The sequence below is a fragment of the Aspergillus pseudodeflectus genome (genome assembly GCF_044049435.1).
Source record: "Aspergillus pseudodeflectus strain CBS 756.74 chromosome Unknown BJX68scaffold_3, whole genome shotgun sequence".
Lineage (NCBI taxonomy): Eukaryota > Fungi > Ascomycota > Eurotiomycetes > Eurotiales > Aspergillaceae > Aspergillus > Aspergillus pseudodeflectus.
In genome coordinates, this window is record NW_027263779.1 from 1,115,584 (window position 1) to 1,127,322 (window position 11,739).

Sequence of the window (11,739 nt, forward strand, 5' to 3'; positions counted from 1 at the left end):
CACCTCAGCTGCTGCGAGCCCCGCGAGGCCAGTGGATGAGCACAAGACAGAAGACGATACCTCTGGCTTCTACGAAGATGTGCTCGACACCTCCTTGATCGACCCCGTCCTCACCAGGAAGATGGCTCTCGTGAACGGAGCAATCGACAAGATTGGCATGACCCCCTTCCAATGGAAGCTCTTCTTCCTCAATGGCTTCGGATACTCTGTGGATTCGGTGAGTCAGCCTGATCCTGACCATGGAGAGGCTCCGCTGACAATGCTACCCCCTTCCAGCTCCTGATCATCTGCCAGTCGATTGCCCAACCCAGCGTTGTGACCGAGTATGGGAATCCAAGCTCGAAGCTCAAGGGCATCTCGCTCGGGTCCCAGATTGGGCTTCTTGTCGGCGCAGCGTTTTGGGGCCTCTCGGCGGACATTATCGGGCGGCGCTTTGCCTTCAATGCCTCTTTGCTCCTTGCTGCAGTCTTTGTAATCATTGCGGGTGGTATGCCTGGGTATATCCCGTTTGCGGCTTTGTGGGTGCTTCCTGCTGGATTTCCGACGCCAAATCTAACAAGACTATTAGGGTCGCTCTGTATTCTTGGGCCGTTGGAGGCAACTATATTCTCGACTCTACCAGCCTGCTCGAGTTCCTCCCCAGCGGGCACTCGTGGCTCGTCACCTTCATGTCAATCTGGTGGGCAGTGGGTTATACCGTTGCCGGGCTTCTAGCATGGGCGTTTATGGCCAACTACAGTTGCCCAGCCACCGCAACCCCAGACACCTGCTCGCGTAGTGAGAACATGGGCTGGCGCTATCTCCACTTTACCTGCGGCGGCCTCGTGCTACTCCTCAGCATCCTGCGCCTGCTTGTGGTTCGCATGGTGCAGACCCCCAAGTGGCTCATTGCGCAGAACCGCGACGAAGAGGTCATCACATTCCTGTCAAACCTCGCGGAGAAATACGGCCGGCCCATGACACTGACCCTCGACGACCTCCGCCGCGAGGGCAACGTACACAACACAGAGCGCTCGGCCTGGTCTTCCACTCGGGTCGCTCAACACGTTCTAGGCCTCTTCCAGACCCGCCAGCTCGCGTGGTCATATACGGTGATCATCCTTAACTGGCTCGTCATTGGCATGGTCAGCCCGCTGTACCACGTCTTCCTCCCCTACTACCTCGAAACGCAGGGTCGCAAGGTCGGCGCCAGCTCCACGTACACGACCTGGCGCAACTATGCGATCAACCAGGTGTCTGGACTCGCGGGCCCGGTTCTCGCTGCCGTGCTCGTGGAGAGCAAGTTCGTCGGGCGCCGGGGCACAATGGCGCTGGGTGCGCTGCTGACGATGGTTCTGCAGTTTGGGTACACGCAGATTCGCACCCCGGCGCAGAATGTGGGCGTTTCTGCTGCGATTTCGGCCGCTTCGTAAGTTTCCTCTTGAACCCCCTGGTCCCTTGTCCCGCCCCCTGGGTGGTAACCGCATACACGAGGTTCGCTAATTTGACCCCTGATGTGCGCAGCAATATGTACTACGGCACGATATATGCGTATACGCCGGAGATTCTCCCGTCCGCTCACCGGGCCACGGGGTATGCTCTTTGCTTGGTGGTGAACCGGATCGGTGGAATTGCGGGCGTGCTGGTCGGGAGCTATGCGAATGTTGAGACGACGGCGCCTCTGTTTGTTTGTGCTGCGCTGTTTGCGTTGCTCATTTTCCTGAGTCTGCTGCTGCCGTTTGAGAGTCGGGGGAAGAGGATCCAGTGAGGATAGTCCGTCATTGTCGACTGCATCCTTGCAGGGTGAGCGGTCGCAAGGTGCATGGTAGGGAAGGTAGCACAAAGTACTTTTGGGTGCCAGGATTTAGCAGTGGCAGGCAGGGGATCTGCCATGGTCCCATCAAATTGTCTAAGAATAGCTGGCGCAGACGGGTAGATTAGGATCTGCAGTAAACAGAGATCAAGTATTCAACAGGTTTCAGATGTCAACCGTTAATGTCCGAAGCTTTTCCAAGCGCCTTGGTTCTCTTAGCCTTGAAATGCTGGGGGTGCAGACCCTCGTATCGTCGAGTCGCTCCTGGCTCGCAATGGCGTGACAGGTGTCGCCATCATAGGATTTGTGAGTGGATGGCCGTTCAATCATACTGTTATGATTAAGAATGTGGCGCTTTTACCCTGTGCTTATCAAGATAGCGAAAGAGTTTCAACCACTGTTTAGGACCAGCTCGCGATGGCCCCCAATCGCCTCCCTCAATTGGACCAATAGTCTGAATGGCTGGCGGGCGCTGCGATCGCGACATCTTGCTTTGCATTTCATGCCAGCTTGAGCCGAGTTTCTTCAACATCCAGGGGCGGGGGGCGCCCCAAAAGCACAGCAGAATACGAGTCCCCCTCCCCGCTACGCCTGCGTTGGCAAGGTTTATCAACGGTCTCACCCCCCCTTTTCTCCCAGGGAGCGGCACAGAGAAAAAGCAAAAGATGCCCGGGATGGGAACACAGAAACGGGCTCTCAGAGCCTCGTGCGACAACTGTCACCAGGCCAAGGTCAAATGTGTCGCTACAGCTGCAGGATGCCAGCGGTGCGTGGCGTTGAACACGCTCTGCGTCCACAGCCCTCCCGGGCGATCGGGGCGAGTTCCAACAGCGAACAAGGAACACATCCCGACCCCTCCACGGAGCAGCCCCTCGCGACCGCAGAGCGATCAGGTCTCGATCATGGACTTCACCACGGACTCGGTCATGATGGAGCCGGTCGACTCGATGCTCTCCGACTGGTTCTCCATGTCGGCAGCAACAACAGCAGCCATGAGCCCACTCTACAGCGGCGGCACCCAGGGCGTCCTGATCGATCCATCCATCAGCACATTCAGTCTGGGCACTCCCACCGCCGCGCCCATCTCAGAGTTCGTCCCAGGCGACCTCTCCGCACCCTCGCAGTCGCAAATTCCCCCCTCCTCCGCTTCAACACAGCACCCTCCCCAGCCCCTCCTACCCACACAACCACAGCAGCAGCAGCAGCAGCAGCAAACCCACCTCCTCTTCAACCCACCCCCAAAAAGCCCACCAAGCGTCAACCCCAGCACATGCACCTGCTTCCAAACCATCGTCCGCGCCCTCGAGAAGATCCAAACGGCCAACATGCGCCTACTGAGTATGGACGTCGCCCTCTCCCAGAACAAAGAATCCCTCATCCACATCTGCAACGCGCTGAAATGCATCTCGCCCCACGATAGCACGACCCGCCTCCTCATGCTCGTCCTCCTCCGCAAGAACCTGAACTTGTACAACCTCCTCTACCACTCCCGACTGCGGAATCGCAGGGATCGGGGCAGCCGTGGGTCTCGGGGGAGTAGTGGTGGTAGTCCGTTCTCAGGGAATACCGACATCGGTACCGATACCACGCTCGGCAGTAGACATCCGTCGGACGCAGGCCTCGGATTCTTTAATGCGGAGAGACATGACGAGATGGATACAAGTGTTCCTCCTACAGATTTCACAGCTGGAGGTGGAGGCAGCGGCGTCGCAGGAGCCACACCAAGCACAGTCCGCCTCTCGCTCGGCTCATACACACTCGACCACGCAGATGAAAGCTCTCTAACAAAGCAGATCCTGCTCTTGGATGTGAACAAGGTGCCGCGGTTACTGGAGCGGCTGGACAGGCGGGCGTGCGGGCTGGACGAGGCGGACGGGCTGGATCTGTACAATATGATGCGCAGCGCGTTGATCGCGGAGTTTCGGGCGATTATGACCGAGGTTGATTCGTAAATTCCCAGCCGGATCTCGATGGACTCGGTTTCGCTGGGGTTCTATCTCAGGGGTTGCAGTGCCAGTGGGCAGATAGATACTGTAGAGGAAGACGCGAATATACTAGAAGGAATGACATTGACGAGTCTTGAAGCTATTCTGTGGTGATGGAGACCGAGGCAACGAGGGGGTTGAAGGTGAAGGGGATGTTCGGAGGAAGATGGAAGCTCAACAAGACATACTGTGCGTAAAGGTCTGATTTCACGCGTTGACTTTTCAGGTACTGATTTATATATGGCCAAGTCTGGCAATAGTTCAACAAGGTCCTTTCCACGCTTTGATCTAGCAAGATTTTGGTCGAATAGTGAGCCAAGGGCTGCAATAATTGTGATATTTCACTCCATTTCCTCCAATGCACATCTTCCTCTCTTCCAGCCACTCTGTTTGCAAATATCCATACTCATCCCTGCCTCTACACCTTCTCCCACCTCAACCCCTTGCGCACAACCCTCGTCGCACTCATAAACCCGCCACAAACCAACAGCGCCAACCCGGTAAACGCCAGCGTCCCCGAGAACTCCAACCCATGCACCCCCGCCTCTCCTCCACCCTGACTCCCACTAGTAGTATCCGCGCTCTGCCCCGCCAAAATGGCCCCTGCAATCGGCGACCCGATCAGCACACCCAGCGACCCAATCGTCAGCGCCATGCCCACGCGCACCCCGATCTGGTTCAGCGAGGGGCTCAGCGAGACCAGGATCGCGGGTGGGAGGGCCATAAGCCCGCCGGAGAAGAACGAGTACAGGATAGAGGTTGCAAGGAGGCCGCCGAGGGTTTTTGCGGCGATCCAGGCGAGGATTGTGATTCCCGAGATGTAGGTGCAGGGGAGGATGATGTTTAGGGGGCCGAGGCTGTAAAGGGGAGGGAGAGGTTGTTAGCGTTGTTTGGTCTGGTGTGGGAGGAAACATCTTAAAGTAGGGAGGGAAGAGGAATGGAGGCAGAGGAGGGTGTTGGAACATACACATCGCCGATAGCATTCGGAACCAACCGCCCGACCATCCCCGCCGCGTTCATGATGCTCAGGGTGTAAAAGGACAATTCGGTGTCGACGCCGATGTTCAGCGCGTAGCTCTCGGCGTAGAAGAAGGGGATGAAAAAGGCCATGAAGCCGAGCGCGAGGCCGATGACGAAAGTGGTGTATGCGGGGTCTCGGAAGGCCGCGATGTCGACAATGGGCCCGGACTTTCGCGGGGGGAGGCGCGGCTTGAGTAGGGAGATTCCCAGGAGCAGTGTCGCGAGCATGATGAAGGCCATGGCGCGCACGGCCCAGGGGAACCCGGCGGTTTTGATGAGGCGGCGGATGAGGACCGGGAAGACGATTCCGCCTGCGGACTTGTTAGATTGGCTTGGTGTGGAAGGGAAAGATGGGTGGGAGAGGGGGTGTGTATACCAACGCTACTCCCGCTCGCTGCAATCCCCGTCGCGAGCCCCCTCCGCGTCGAGAAGTACGTTCCAACGAGCGAAATCGACGGGGTGAATAGGAAGCCGGATCCGAGGCCAAGACACAGGCCCTGCGCGAGGAAGATCTGGTAGTATTTGGTTCCCAGCGAGGTCATCATCATCCCAAAGACCGAGAGGAAGATGCCAGTTCCTGCGACGGGATAGAAGTAGCCGGCATCAAAGGCGCGGCCGCAGAAGACGCCGACGAAGAGCAGGAGGAAGCCCTGGATTGAGCCGATCCAGGAGATGGAGGATTGGCTGGATGTGGTGAGGAGGGTGGTCGCGTAGTAGGTTTGGAAGACTCCGAATGCGTTGGCCATTCCCCTGGTGAGGTTAGTTGAGGTTAGAATGGATTTGCGGCGTGGGATGGGTATTCACCAGGTGTTCAAGACGAAGAGGAATCCTCCAAAGACCTGCAGCCATGCTTGGAGACCGCCATTCGGTGGTGGTGGAATGGCTGGAGCAGCTGGAGGAGCTGGAGGCGCCGGTTCAGACTGGGGAGGTGTGTCTTTTTCGACGTCCCTTTCCGAGGATGAATCCCGCTTCCCTACCGTCTCGTTGACATGTTGGAGCGAGAGATCACGGTCTGTGGAAGAAGTACTCATCTTGCAGTCTTAAAGAACGTACTGCATTAAACGCTGCGAGAGAGAGATGGAAAGGGAGACGGTCTATAGGGACAAGTTGGAATTGAAAAGGCCCATCGTTTGAGTGAATGAGCTTGACATTCCAGCCATAGCTTGGGCTTTCCGCTCCCTGGGTCGGTCTGTCTGAAGGGGATGTCTGTGGGTCGGTGGCAACCCCCCGATGCTGTCAGTCACAGGGATTATACGAACCCACCGACAGCTGCATTCCCCCATCAAGTTAGACGATCGACAACCCGGTGCTGCTCACCCAATCGGCGGTCCTCCCCTGTTGCGATGCGAATGCTTCGATGCCTCTACAATTGTTGTGAGGTCGCTTTTAGAGTCTGTCCATGGTTGATCAGGGCAGGCTGTCGACTCGCATTTCCCGCATCTACCAGACCTTTTGCTGGCTGTCCAAGATGAATGTAATCATTGTTGGAGGCGGGATCGCCGGACTCTCGGCCGCGATCGGTTTGCGCCTTGCAGGCCATCATGTTAGGGTACGCTCTCTGGCCCGGATGGACAGTACTATCCCTCTAAATGACAAATCCAGATCTTCGAACGATCGTCTTTCCTCCGCGAAGTCGGCGCAGCCATCAACGTCTGCCCCAATGCCTCACGGATCCTCCTGCAGTGGGGCCTCGACATCAAACGCGCCCGCTTAGTTCCTGCACGCCGGTCAATCGTCGCTCCCGGCTCTTCGCTCAAGACCCTGGTCGATGTGGATTGCTCACAGTTCCCGGCGACATATGGGGCCTCGTTCTTCTTCGCTCACCGTGTCGACCTGCACTCGGAATTGCAGCGTTTGGCGACGGCCTCGGGGAGAGGATCGCCCGTTGAGATCTTGCTGCGCTCTGAGGTTGTGGATTATGCCGCCGACCAGGGGTCTGTGACACTGTCCGATGGCTCAGTGCACCGTGCCGATTTGATCATCGCCGCGGATGGCGTCCATACGACGGCGATTCACCAGGTCATCGGCCGTGCTGTTCACGCAGTCTCGACCGGCTCTGCCGCTTTCCGGTTCTTGATTCCCAGTGATGTGTTGCGCGAGGATAGCGAGATCGCGCCGTTGCTTGAGGATGGGGCTTTGAGGGTCCTCGTTGCGGAGGATCGCCGGCGGCTGGTTTGGTATCCCTGTGCCGAGTATGACATCCCCCTCGGTTGACTGGTTGTGATCCTAACAGGAGCTTTTTAGCAACACGGTCCAGAACTTTGTAGGTATCCACGCTGATCTTGGGAAAGACGGGCTCGAGAAGGAAGGTGCGTATCTCCTAGTTGGCTCTCTACCATGGCATCAAAGCTGACCTTGCTGACTTCTATAGACTGGGACCGCGATGCTACAGTCGATGACCTCCTCGCTCACTACCACGACTTTCACCCGACAATAATCAGCATCTTGAAGTTAGTATATCCTCATATGTAAACAACCACGACCACGGGCCCAGCTAACAGTGCCGTAGAAAAGCAACATCCATCAAGCGCTGGCCTCTCCTCTATCGCGACCCCATCCCAACCTGGACCCGCGGCCGTCTAGTCCTTATCGGCGATGCGGCACATCCCATGCTCCCTCGTAGGTTCCTTCCACCTTGCCTCTTTCCCTCCTCTGAATATCAGGTTGTCTGTCGCCTTTGCTCACCCAGCTAACGCAAATTTGTCGCAGACCAAGGTCAAGCCGGTGCCCAAGCAATAGAAGACGCCGGCGCCCTGTCGGAGCTCTTTACCTTTCCAGACCACACAACTATCACTCAACAAGAAATCCAGTCCCGACTCGCGCTGTTTGAGCAAGTGCGCGTGAACCGCGCATCCGCAATGCAGGTATTCTCGAACGCGGGGCAGGATGAATCGTGGAAGATCAAAGAGCAGGCGAAAAAGTATTTGCCAGAGGGAGCCGAGGTTCCGAGCTCGCCGGCGGAGTTTATGAAGCATAATTTCGGATATGATGTTATCGCGGATTCGAAGGGAGTTCTTGAGAGGTATTTGAAGCTAGGTGGTTCATAGCTCTTGTGAGGAATATTGGTAAGATGTCAATAGTTCTCTCTACTTTCCATAGTTCATATGAAACTGTCATGTGCCATGCTCTCTAGCCGCTTGACGGGCACTTAATTACAGCCATACGAGAAAGGTATGAGACTGCATAAAGTAAGAACGGGACTCTGCATCAAAAACACTCGTTTCTGAACTAGCCCGAGCAAAAGACTTGTCTACTCCACAAGAATCGCCTCAACAATCGTCCCAGCCGCCGCATCATGCCCGCCCCTCCAAACCTTCTTGATGCGTAGCCTCTCATCTGCCCTCCTCAACAACTCCGCAAAATCCCCCTCCGTCCGCTCCCGCGCATTATGCAGCACCATCATCTGCAGATCTAGGTACCGCACGAACCGCTCATGCAGCCCATGCAGCTGGTCCGGAGGCGGAATCACCGAGTCGGAAATGATGATCCGTGACGTGGGCTTGAGCGCAGGGACTAGGTTCTTCAGTATCTTGACGGCCCAGTCGTCGGGCCAGTCGTGGAGAATGTGCCGGAGATAGAAGACGTCGATCCCCTGGCGGGTTTGCGGGGTGAACATGTTGTGGACTTCGAAGGTGATGCGGTCTTGCAAGGATGCGGGTAGTGAGGCTGCTCCGGATGTTATTGCGCCCTCGAGGTCTTGCACTATGAATGAGAGGCTCGGGTATGCTTCGGCGAGGGCGATTGAGACGTGGCCGTTGCCGCCTCCGACCTGGAGCTGTTAGCCAGTGTACTGGGATAGGGCGAGAGAAGATGGAAGAAACATACATCAACAACCGTCGCCTCGCCCAGATCACCCCAGGGAAACCCCTCGATAACCTGTTTCACCGAGCGCCCTCCACTCTTACTCAAACCCGCCATGCCTTGATTAAACCTCTCGAACCGGTCCGGATTCTTGGTCAAAAACGTAAACAGCGGATCCTCCGTTCCAAAGGCGACATTGAACCCGGCCTGGCTGGGCTCTTCGGTATTCGGGTACTTGCGCAGCGAGTCGACGAGTCTCGATGCGGCGGGGAAGGCTTCATGCGTGCAGTGGCCCAGGAACGCAGTTAGCTCGGGGTTTGTGACGAGGCGTTCCGAGGCCGTCGTGTGCGCGATGTACCCCGGGCGAGGCTCGTGGAAGATTCGGCGCACGAAGAGGAGGCGCAGGATGCGTTCAAGACGGCCGAGGGGGGCTCCGCTGACAAGGGACAGTTCCTTAAAGGAGATTTCGCTGTCCAAGGGGACGTGCTGGGCCAGGTTGAATTCTATCACGACGGCTAGGGCGGTGATGTCGTGGTACTGTAGTACGCATCACATTAGATATTACCGTTTTGGGCAATCATCCGGGATCATGCGGACGTACGCCATAGGATAAACTCTTGAGATAATTCTCCGGACCGGAAACCAGGATCTGCAGGTCTGTTGCTGCTTGGATGAGGGAGGCCGCTGCGTCGAGCGTCTCCTTCTGGGCAGCCTCGCTGGTGGGCTGTTTCTGTACTGCCCCATTCCCGTTCGCGACGCCATTTACAGGCCGCAGAGGAATAAACGACGGAGGTGGAGTAGATGTGTCGAGGCTGTGCCGGGTGATGGCCAGCGCGGCGTTGGAGATGGTGGATGCAAGATCCAGCAAGACGGTAGGGTTGGCCATGATGATCAGAATAAGTATAAACAAGGTTCGTTACTGATAATGCCATAATGTCTGGGAGACTGGATCCGTATAATATCGATTGTTGAGTGGGGGTGCAGCCTCGTATCGGACTTGGACGGCGACGCCACAAGCCCCAAACCTCCGACGGGCTTGTAGTCTATCGGCGGGTACAATGACGAAACAGATTCATACTATTTGTGTCATTCCACGCTGATTGAAGAGAGATATACAATCATTTCGTTGCTCACTTTAGTGCGTCAACTGCATGTACCCCTGCGACGCACCACTGATCTCTAGCGAGCGAGATGGCGATTCTGACTGAACTGGCCAAGACCAGCACTGGGCCTCCGACATGGGTTATTCTCGGGGCCCTTGCGGTTATCGCTGTATACCTCAAGCTTTTCATCAGCTCGAAGCGCGCGAACCTGCCCATCTACAGCACCCACTCCGGCTGGCTGGGGAGCTGGCACGACTCTCTCGACTATCTCAGAGATAGCCCTGGGGTCCTGAAAGCCGGGTATGAGAGGGTGAGTCTGCAATGAAGAAGAAGGGTTTGATTGAAGCTGACTGGTCAGTTTTCGAAACACGATCTTTTCTACCAGCTTCGTACGCCCGTCCGATGGGTCATTGTTGTGCCCCCGAGGTTTGTGGATGAGATCCGGACGGCACCGCCAACTCATCTCAGTGCAAAGGTGGCGGCCAACGATGTGCGTGTAAAAAATGTCCCCTCTCTCAAAGCCATCTCTCATGCTGGACAGGTCCAACAAGCGAGGTACACAGTATCTCCCATCGTCGAAGCGGACAAGTTCCACTTCCATCTCATCAAAACACATCTTACACCCAATCTGGAACACAAGATTGGAGATTTGCTCGACGAGATCAATTTGGCATTTGATCAGGAAATTGGGCGCCCAGAAGGTATGCTGCATTCGCCCATTGTGTGTTGTCATGCTGACCATCGCGGAGACTGGAAGCCAGTCGTCATGGCTCGAACCGCCCACCGCATCGCGACGCGTACAGCAAACCGGCTTCTCGTCGGTGCTCCGCTGTGCCGCAATGAGGAATACCTGCAAATGTCTATCCGCTACACTATCGATGTCTTTGGAGGCGCTGATAAGCTCCGTGCGTGGCCTGACTTTCTGAAGCGCCCCGTGACATACTTTGTCACCAGCGTCAACGAGCGACAAAAGGTTGCTCGCAAGCATCTACTTCCATATATCAAAGGTCGGTTGGAAGAGATCGGGCAGTTAGAGAAGGCCTCTGCCCGGGATAAGCCTGTGGACTCATTACAGTGGGTGATTGATGCTGCGCCAAATCCGCTGGAACGAGACCCCGAGCGGCTGATGTATCGCTTGCTGCATCTGAATGTTGCGGCGGTGCATACCACGAGCGTGACATTTCTAAACTGTGTTTATGATCTTGCGCTGCACACCGACACCCACGCGGAGCTGCGAGAGGAGGTGCAACGCGCCGTGAGCGAAGATGGATGGACCGCACGAGGATTAGCCGGGATGCGCAAGCTGGATAGCTTCATGCTAGAAAGCCAGCGACTGGCTCCAATCGCAAGCTGTACATCTCCCATTGCCTCAAATCAAGTATGATGTACTAACATGCGCCGCAGCCCAAATGACCCGTGCCGTCACAAAGGATTTCACCTTCTCAGACGGCACCACTGTCCCAAAGGGATCCTACGTCCTCGTGCCAATGCACGCAATGTACCTCGACGACTCGCTCTACCCGAATGCATCAACTTTTGACGCATTCAGGTGGTCGCGTCTCCGCGAGCAACCGGGGGACGAGAACCGGTACCAGTTCGTCACTACATCGCCCACGCACATCAACTTCGGGCATGGCAGGGATGCGTGCCCCGGGAGGTTCTTTGCTGCGCAGGAGATTAAGTTGCTCCTTGCGCATATTCTGCTGCACTACGATGTTCGCCTGGAGGATTCGAGTGCGTTGCCCACTCCGACGTGGTATGATCGGTCTCGTCTGCCAAATCAGACTGCTAGAGTGCTTTTTAGAGCTAGGTAGCTTACGTTTTGTTACTGTATTGTCAAGATAAATGAACAGTTCCATGGTGTTGTCAATTCCAACCTCAGGTGTTAGTCGTAGACTCTCGTATAGTCTGGCCCTCAATACCGTTGGCGCGCGGACATCGACTGCCACATTGCTTGTTACAAAGAACAATGCCATTGTTCACCGACCCACTAGGCCAGAACGTGCCGAGTTGTCAGTGGCTATTGCTTGATTAGTTC

General features: G+C 56.2%; 6 protein-coding genes across 6 annotated transcripts; 4 read left to right on the forward strand and 2 right to left on the reverse strand.

Annotated features, from left to right (window-relative positions):
* Positions 1-121: 121 nt before the first annotated feature.
* BJX68DRAFT_252452 (MFS general substrate transporter) lies at positions 122-1,747 on the forward strand (the record flags this gene model as incomplete). The annotated part of the gene is made up of 4 exons (XM_071042569.1): positions 122-217; positions 277-518; positions 569-1,408; positions 1,504-1,747. The coding sequence occupies 4 exons, from the start codon at positions 122-124 to the stop codon at positions 1,745-1,747; spliced, it is 1,422 nt and encodes a 473-aa protein (XP_070904538.1).
* A 581-nt stretch (positions 1,748-2,328) lies between these two features.
* On the forward strand, positions 2,329-4,033 carry BJX68DRAFT_117171 (Zn(II)2Cys6 transcription factor domain-containing protein). The gene has a single exon (XM_071036040.1). The coding sequence runs from the start codon at positions 2,458-2,460 to the stop codon at positions 3,742-3,744; it is 1,287 nt and encodes a 428-aa protein (XP_070904539.1). The 5' UTR covers positions 2,329-2,457; the 3' UTR covers positions 3,745-4,033.
* Position 4,034: 1 nt separating this feature from the next.
* BJX68DRAFT_276856 (putative monocarboxylate permease) lies at positions 4,035-6,179 on the reverse strand. Its single transcript, XM_071048205.1, has 4 exons — positions 5,602-6,179; positions 5,174-5,547; positions 4,745-5,108; positions 4,035-4,634 (listed from the first exon to the last, which is right to left on the reverse strand). Exons 1-4 carry the CDS (start codon positions 5,826-5,828, stop codon positions 4,196-4,198), a joined length of 1,404 nt encoding a protein of 467 aa, XP_070904540.1. The 5' UTR covers positions 5,829-6,179; the 3' UTR covers positions 4,035-4,195.
* Positions 6,180-6,265: 86 nt separating this feature from the next.
* BJX68DRAFT_252454 (putative salicylate hydroxylase) lies at positions 6,266-7,844 on the forward strand (the record flags this gene model as incomplete). Its single annotated transcript, XM_071042570.1, has 6 exons — positions 6,266-6,346; positions 6,400-6,989; positions 7,042-7,106; positions 7,169-7,247; positions 7,307-7,416; positions 7,507-7,844. The coding sequence occupies 6 exons, from the start codon at positions 6,266-6,268 to the stop codon at positions 7,842-7,844; spliced, it is 1,263 nt and encodes a 420-aa protein (XP_070904541.1).
* A 203-nt stretch (positions 7,845-8,047) lies between these two features.
* BJX68DRAFT_262032 (S-adenosyl-L-methionine-dependent methyltransferase) lies at positions 8,048-9,484 on the reverse strand (the record flags this gene model as incomplete). Its single annotated transcript, XM_071044340.1, has 3 exons — positions 8,048-8,566; positions 8,623-9,135; positions 9,200-9,484. The coding sequence occupies 3 exons, from the start codon at positions 9,482-9,484 to the stop codon at positions 8,048-8,050; spliced, it is 1,317 nt and encodes a 438-aa protein (XP_070904542.1).
* A 305-nt stretch (positions 9,485-9,789) lies between these two features.
* BJX68DRAFT_276859 (cytochrome P450) lies at positions 9,790-11,558 on the forward strand (the record flags this gene model as incomplete). Its single annotated transcript, XM_071048206.1, has 5 exons — positions 9,790-10,011; positions 10,048-10,191; positions 10,291-10,402; positions 10,451-11,053; positions 11,106-11,558. The coding sequence occupies 5 exons, from the start codon at positions 9,790-9,792 to the stop codon at positions 11,513-11,515; spliced, it is 1,491 nt and encodes a 496-aa protein (XP_070904543.1). The 3' UTR covers positions 11,516-11,558.
* Positions 11,559-11,739: the final 181 nt, after the last annotated feature.